Source organism: Leptopilina boulardi, unplaced genomic scaffold (assembly GCF_019393585.1).
Source record: "Leptopilina boulardi isolate dan_hultmark-lab unplaced genomic scaffold, ZJU_Lbou_2.1 LbouV2_244, whole genome shotgun sequence".
NCBI classification, from domain to species: domain Eukaryota; kingdom Metazoa; phylum Arthropoda; class Insecta; order Hymenoptera; family Figitidae; genus Leptopilina; species Leptopilina boulardi.
Genome location: NW_026137801.1, coordinates 164,822 through 173,593, shown reverse-complemented (window position 1 = coordinate 173,593; position 8,772 = coordinate 164,822). Strand labels below are relative to the sequence as shown.

Genomic DNA, 8,772 nt, shown 5'->3' with positions numbered 1-8,772 from the left:
TCATAGCATCCACCACTGAGGAGGAGCATGAGGAGCATCTGAAGATTGTTTTTCAGCGTCTCAGGGACTTTGGTCTTAGAATTAATTTTTCGAAATGTGTCTTTGGTCAGACAGAGCTTGAATTTCTTGGTTATTTAATTTCCGAACATGGTGTCGGACCTACTCCTGAAAAAGTTAAAACTATCGCTGAATATCCAAAACCGGAAACTATTGTCGAGCTTCGTAGGTTCCTTGGTCTCGTCAATTTTTATCGTCGCAATCTTCCTCACGCGGCGCGCGTTCAGGCACCGCTGAATAGTTTTCTCAGAGATTCGAAAAAGAACGACAAGCGTAAAATTCTTTGGAACTCAGATGCTGAAGCCGCTTTTGAGCAAGTGAAGCATGACTTGGACCATGCGACTTTGTTGTCTCATCCTTCTTCGGATGCACCAATGCGCCTTGTCACCGATGCATCCAGTTCCGGAGTGGGCGCGGTTCTCGAACAGTGTATTGATTCCGAGTGGAAGCCGTTGGCATTTTTTTCTCGTAAGTTCAGTCCAGCACAGTTGAATTACAGCACTTATGATCGCGAGCTTACAGCAATTCATGATTCTATCAAATATTTTAGAGATTTAATTCGAGTTTCGGATTTTAAGATTCTTACCATAAGCCATTGTTTTATGCATTTTCGCAGCGCTTGGAGAAGGCTTCTCCTCGTCAGCAAAACCAATTGTCATTTATTTCACAGTATACCACAACGATTGAACATCTTTCTGGGAGTGACAACGTTGTCGCTGACGCCTTGTCCCGACTTGACGCTATTGTCATTCCTACTCAAATTCAGCTGTCTGATCTTGCTGAAGCGCAAAGAATTGATGATGAGCTGAAAAACATTTTGCAATCATCGGATATGTCAATAAAATTACAAAAACTTTTATGGGGCCCAAGTAGCTCTCCTGTTTATTGCGAATTGGGTGGTGGAACACTTCGTCCTTATATCCCGAAAGTTTTTAGGGAACAAGTTTTCAAGTTGATGCACAATCCTGCTCATCCTGGTGCTAGGGTCACTGATCGTGTCATTCGAAAGCGCTATGTTTGGCCGAACATGAGTCGCGATGTGAGGAGATGGTGCAGGTCTTGTCTCGATTGTCAGCGTTCGAAGGTCACTAGACATACTTTTCTAAATCCTGCCCATATCGTCGCTCCTGAATCCCGTTTTAAGCATATCCACATGGATATAGTTGGTCCCTTGCCTGTGGATGACGGTTTCCGTTATTGCCTCACCATCATCGATCGTTTTTCTCGATGGCCTGAGGCAATACCATTAAAGGATATTGAGGCTACCATGGTCTGTCGAGCTTTTGTCGACAACTGGATTGCTCGTTTTGGTTCACCCGAGACTCTGACAACTGATCAGGGCATCCAGTTTGAATCGCAGCTTTTCCGCGCTTTATTGAAACTCACTGGCTGCGATCGGATCAGAACGACTGCGTATCATCCAGCAGCAAATGGGTTGGTAGAGCGTTGGCACCGGTGTCTTAAAGCGGCAATTATGTGCCATTCTTCGCGTAATTGGACTCGAGTTTTGTCAACTGTTTTGTTGGGCCTACGAAATAATGTGTTGGATTGTGGTTCTTCTCCGGCGGAATTTGTGTTTGGCACTACTTTGCGCATTCCTGGCGAATTTGTTCTGCCCGACGATTTCTCACCAAATCCACAAGTTTTTCTCGAGGAATTTCGAGAAAATATGAAGTAGATAAGAGCGATTCCTGTAGCACATAAGCATAAGCGAAAGATTTTCGTGTATAAAGAATTGTCTAATTGTTCGCATGTTTTTCTACGAGTTATGACTCGTAAATCTTTAGAAAGCCCGTATTCTGGACCTTATAGAATTATTAGTCGACCATCAGATCGAGTTTTTGAGATCGATGTAAATGGGTCTGCTCGTAACGTTTCGGTCGAGAATATTAAACCTGCCTTTTTTGCTAGAGACATGGAAAATGAAAATCGTTCTATTCCATCAAGTTTAAATGATTCTCCGAGTATTATTAATGATCCGATACCCGATTCCAGCAATCAAGATCTTAGTATTAATAAACAGTCTAATCTTAGAACGTACACTCGTAAGAAAAAAGTCACTTTTGCGACATAGATTTTAACTCACTATTTATAAGTATCGTCGAATGTATAATATAATTCCTAAGTATTATCGAAGTGATATTTGACTACAAATTTTTTTTGTAAACAAAGATTTTTTTTCTCATACGACATATATCTTTATTTTTGAGAAACGTTTATACAAATATTGTTTTAGTAAAGTTTTTATTACATAAATAATTTTAAACCTAAGGGGGGAGTATTGTGGGGACTTCTCTTCTTCGAGGTTGCTCCCAGTTATAGGGACATTAGTAACTTTTATATTTCTACTGCTTACGTGCAGCTCTACGGAGAGTCTAGTCACATATGACTATAGGAAGGTTAGTTCTTATCTGGCTGTGCTCAGAGAATGAGGTTATATTGTGACGTACCTCTATATATATATATTTTAACCTCGTGTTATATCATTTATAATAAATAATTATTGTTAATATTATATGGAGTCATATTATTTACGGATACGCAATAAATGGGGATCCTTCTAAATATAGTAAAAACCCCATAAGAAAAAGTTTAAAATTTCAAAATTATATTACTGTACATACTGCTGAAGGTTTAATTCACAAATATATGATTCATCAAGAAAATAAAAACATTGATTGTTTTTTGGGATGATTCCAACGAATTGGTTGATCGTTTAAGGTTAATTTTAGCATCTCAAGCAGCTGGTAATCCTAGCCATAATAATGAAATATTATCAATAATTGAAGAATTGCGTGAAGCTAGAATTATTTATTAATCAATAGCTTGTTGAAATATGTATCATTTTCAAGATGAGTATCGACATATTCAGTCGTCAATTTAAAAGCGCAGAAAGTTCAAATCGGGGCCCTCCAGGACTTGGTTTTAAGCTGACATCTAAAGGAGATTTTAACATGGAAAATAAAAAATTATCCAACATAGCTGATGCTGAGAGCGATGGTGATGCAGTTAATTTGAACCTTGTTAACAAAATTATAGATACTAAAACAAACGCCATCTATGATGTAATAGAAGCATTAAAAAGTGACAATAATGCAAGAATTTCAACACTAGAAGATACTACAACAAAATTTTTCGAAAATCTTAAAACACATATTGAAAGAAATATAGAGTTGTTGTCTATGAAAGATGTTATTTCTCAATTGGACAGCAGACTAGAAGCAATTGAATCTAAGGAAGGAAGGGGAAGGGACGATTTGTGAAAAGTGGAAAATCAAAAGCTGCAGTTGGTAAAAGAATTGCATAAGCTAGCAAGAAAAAATTATAAGCGAAGAAATGTTGACATTCGAGGTATTGATGAGACATGGCAAGCTGACCTCGTTGAAATGCAACCCTTTTCACGAGAAAATAATAACTACAAATATATGTTAACCATCATTGATATCTTTTCCAAGTTTGCCTGGGCAGTTCCTGTCAAGTCTAAAAAAGGTGAAGAAGTTGCTGCCGCAATGAAATCTGTTCTTATAAAAAAACGCGTACCAAAAAATTTACAAGTGAATCTCGGAAAAGAATTTTATAATTCACATTTTGAAAATCTAATGAAAACTTATAATATTAATATGTATTCTACAAATACACTGAGGAAACTGTTTGGTATCATCTACTGAAGTTTGGTTCTCCAAACCAAATTTTTTATTTGATATATGTGCAACTAATCTACCAAATTTTTTGTTTTGCACAACTAACTTATTTTTTTTAAGCAAACAAAAAATTTAGTTAAATGAAAAAAATTTTTTTCTTTTCTCAACCAAATTATTTTTTAGCTCACACTTATATTTTTTATTTTTCACTTAATTTTATCACTTTTTTTATCCTCTTTTATTCTTTTCGCTTTATATTACCTACCACCCTATGTCTACTTAAATTAATTTCTATTGCGGAAAAACCTAACACTGCTGGGGATCGAACCCTCAGACTACGCAACGCAAATCAAGAACGCTGACCACTACACTAACAAGTAACACTACCCTGTCACGTCCCGAGCTAAGGTAGAGTTTATTTATTATTTATAATAATAAAAGGGAGATAAGTTGCTGATTAATCAGGTTGGTAAAGCCTGATGTTTATTTTTAATGTAGGATCGCGTCACTTCCTCAAAACTAAGGGTTTTGTGTTAAATAATATAAGAGAGATATTCCTTTTTATGACTGACAATTTATTATAAACATTTGTTAATTATAAATGTACTTACAATTGATGCGACGATATAGTAATATAACAAGCTGCAACCAGGATTACAGAAGTGAGTCTCTGGATGCGTCGTAATTATTAATGATACAGTTCGTCTTTATTACACTTTCACAATTTGATTATTACGACAATTAAGAATTGTTTAAATTCACACTAAATGTTGTTTTAGAAATACAATGAAACTATGAACTTTTAAGTAATAATAAGAAATTAAGAAGTTCACGAAATTCACGATTAACAGCAATGAGTGATAAACAATTACGAAATCGAAGGGCCGAATTTAAGACACCGTTCGGGCAGAAACTCGTCTGAACAATTGACATTTTGCAATAGAAAAACTGGGGTTTATATACTACATGATCTTTGTTCATAGGGGTAGAATTGTCACGTATAATTTGCAGACAGCGCAATTATCACGTACAATTTTCATTTAGCGCAAAAGTCACGTACATTATTTATTAATAGAATTATAATAATATCTTAATTAATTTATTAAGAATTTAGTTTATTAATTATAAAACTATCTTTTATATTTGTTAGATTTTTATCAATAGTTATTGATTGATATTTGATTATTGATTTATATGATATTCTATTAATAATCAATGTACATATATGTTTTTATTATTATTATTATAATATAATTAATAGTATTGAAATAATGTAATGATGATTGTTTAAACAATTACGAAATTTATTAAAGATATATGGCTGCAGTTAGCTCGTAATTTCGGCATCTTATATACATACATCATTACGTGATAATACACCGACCAACGATTAGTCATTTATATAGTTACAGTCGGTTTCTTACCGAGATTAATGTAGATAATTAACCGACTGCAATCTTTTCATTTGTTAAATCTTAATCGATAATAAAATATTTTATATACTGTAAAAGATTATTTACTGATTATAATATTCAAGAAATACTGATTTTTATGATGACATATAATTATATTCGCATGAATTAATAATTATGGTATATATATAGTTATTTATATACATTCATTCCAATTCATATATACTATATTTATGATAATTAAAACTATTGTAATTTTGGTTGCCTAGTTGTAGGCGAACTTAATTAATTTGAAAAGAATTTGTTATATCGGGATGTAACAGTCCTCCCCCCTTAGATTTTTATTGTCCTCAATAAAACATTGAATTTTAATAATTTAATTATGTAGTTTAATTTAACTATATCTATGCTGACAAGGAAAATGACAAAAGGTAAAAATGCAGTTGCGAGCCTTTTTGCAGAAGTCAAAACAACTATTCCTTGTGTACGTGACTCTTGACACAAAATCCTCTTTTATGAGTGTCATCAAATTTTTGCAAGATGACATACATTAGGTCAACCTTTGAGTTGCATCAAAAGACCTTTAGTTTCCTTTGTGTTATGGATGATCAATTTTTAGTGCAGTTACTGTTAATTTTGTTGATTACTGTGAAGAGAGGATGTTACCGCTACCATTATTAAGGGATAAACAATTGCCCCCTGGTGAGTAATTTTGAATTATAATGAATTTTCTTTCTTATTCTCACTTATTTTCCTTTTGTGCATATTCGAGTTTGAATGTGATTTGTGATGGAGAGTTCATCTAATGATCATATTAATTTATCTCAGGAATTAATCGATAGTTTTGACTTGAGTATGTTAGAAAATTTCGGGAGTGATAATTATTTAATAACAGAATTTAGTGAAAATTCGAATGTTGCAGTATCAGGTTCTATTGACAGTTTACGTCCTAATATTCCGTACATGAATCAACAACGGTTAATTATTGAACGTTTAGTAGATTTAGAAGAAAGGGCAGGTATTTTCCAGTTCGCCTTTTGGAAAATTTCGTCTAGTAAGGCGGTGGATGTTTTATGTAATTTGTGTTCATTAATTTTTAATAAAACATTTTCAAAAAACGAATTTGAAATCGTGCGAGAACTAGACAGTCGTCGTCAAGGAGTGTTGGTGCGCGTTTTGTCCTTAGAACAAAAAAAAAACATTTTATCCAGTGACTCTCTTTTTAGATTATATGGTTACCATGTCGATATATATTAGTTAATATAAGCTGTTTATTGTTCCCTATTTTTTTTTTAGTTTCCATAAAACACAGAAGGTCGGCTCGTCCTAACCCAAAAACTTTGGCAAGGATGTTCTTCATCATAAATGAAATGAGTCGTCTTCTGAATTTGGCCGAAAGCATCAAAAATTATTTGGATGCTCCAACATCTCATAAAGTTATTCAAAAAAGGCGTGGACGTCCTAAGAAAAGGATTTGTATTAAGGCTCCGTCAACATCACAAAATGTACCGTTCTTGAGTGCAGAGGTGGAGGAATATAATGACGTATTAGTTTGTGTTAAGAGGCATTCAGATGAATTAAATAATATTGTCACGCAATTAGTGTCTGATGAGAATCCGAATCCTCGAGCCTGCACTCATATCTCAAATCCTTCGATGTCCATTTGTCAAGGGTAAGTTATTTATTTTATTGATTAATCGATATAATCTTAATATTGTTATATCAAAACCATTTTAATTTTTGTTTGTTTGTTTTGTTTGTTTTTTTTTTTTTTTTTTTTTTAGCTATCCAAATAGTGATCATCAGTTTTGCGGTTGTGGAATGTATCTAGCTGGAGATGCAGAGTGTATATGTCGCAAAGGATTGAATTACCATCCTTCTCCGTTGTTAAACATTGACCAAGAATCGGAGCCTGGTTCTAGTCGTGACTATGAAGAAATTGATGTCGAAATTTAATACTGTCTTCTTCCTTTTGTTTTCTTTTCTTTTGTCATTTCTCCAATAATCATATATAGATATATATATATATATATATTACTCTCTTTTCTTCTAACGATTATTTACAATAAAAATTTTTATTACTGAAATGTTGGTTGTTTTATTTTAAAATTATTATAAATTTTTATTATATGTATATTGAAATTAAAAATTTCTTACAAAGAAAATTTATTTACAATATTAACGTATATAACATTTGTGCATACATTCTGTCCGTTTAATTATTAATTCAATATATATATTTATATTAAAAGTTTTTGTTGTTTTTATTTTTAAATGAAGAGTAATTATGTTATTCGTCATAAGGCGTGGACGTGTTTTATTAAAATTAATTAAGGGGCTTGGTTTCGATTCACCTTATCTTAATGTTATTTGTTTTATCAGAATACTTCATACATTTTTATAATCAGTAAACATCTATTTATATATTTCAGTATATATATATATGCAATTGATATGTATTCTCACCATTTGCAAGATCAAAATTTTGTATTATTATCTTTCAACAAAATATTATTTTTGCTATTTTTCATTGGCGCATGCGCATTTTCATAGTAAATTGCATTTATAGTTACAACTGAATCTGTTAGATTAAAATTAATAATTAAGTAATTTAATGATTATTCAAAATTAGATTTTAATTTGTTATTATCCAAATTATATTGTTTAACAGTTTCCGTTATAACTATGTATAATTATTAGGTTTTATTAATGATTACGATTGTGACTACATTAGATAGACATAACTTTAGTTCCTTATTTGATATATTTTTCATGGCGCTACGATGTTTTGTTAGGGTCGATACTCATGGTCGAAACATACAGTGTAATGCATGGTAGGTTAATTCGAGGTGTAAAGACTCTATAATATGACATTGCGTAAGGCGCGTTATAGAGTGAAGTTAGTTGATAGTCGCATTGGCATGAACCTTTAAAACGTAATACTTTAAGGTTCATACATAATTGAACGCATTATTAAATTAGTTTGCTTAGATTAATTTATTCGTATTATTGATAATTATTACTTATAATTTAAAGATATATTTAATTTGTTTATTTTAATTGAATTGTAAAAGATTAAATTTTTAGTAATATAATTTGGTAATAACACCAATAAATTAATCATGTTTTGTGACTTTTTAGTTTGCGCAAGCGCATTGTTTATAAAATTTTATTAGATTGAATTTGTTAAATTAATATAAGTTTTACATGTATTATTATTATTATAGTTTAATTTTAATTAGTTTATTTGTTTATTCTAACTTAATTAACAATTTCAATCTAAATATTACTTGTTAGATGTCATTTGGTGTTTTTGAGAATGTGACTACATTCTGCAGTTTTTGTGTAGTTCCATGTTTGACATGTAGTATGTGGCGCTGCGGTATAATGTTGATCGATGGTTGCGGTCGATACGTAGTCAGGGGTGTAGTCTAGTATTCAAGTTTGATTCTAGATTCATGAATAGTTTAATGTTTATTGAAGGTGGCGCTGCAATTGTTTACATGATTTTTAGAACTTTAATGTTTTTGAAATAATTTTTTTTTTTTGTTGAAATTTTTAAGTCCCATCCTCTATCCTTAAATAATTCCATTGTCCTCAATGGAAATTTTATACAGATGATGGTTGGTTTGCACGTTGTCGTCTCATTGTTATGACTTTGT

At 32.0% G+C, this 8,772-nt stretch overlaps 1 protein-coding gene across 1 annotated transcript; it reads left to right on the top strand.

Moving 5' to 3' along the window:
- Positions 1-6,176: 6,176 nt before the first annotated feature.
- On the top strand, positions 6,177-7,104 carry LOC127280399 (uncharacterized). The gene is made up of 2 exons (XM_051303358.1): positions 6,177-6,782; positions 6,895-7,104. The coding sequence occupies exons 1-2, from the start codon at positions 6,460-6,462 to the stop codon at positions 7,064-7,066; spliced, it is 495 nt and encodes a 164-aa protein (XP_051159315.1). The 5' UTR covers positions 6,177-6,459; the 3' UTR covers positions 7,067-7,104.
- Positions 7,105-8,772: the final 1,668 nt, after the last annotated feature.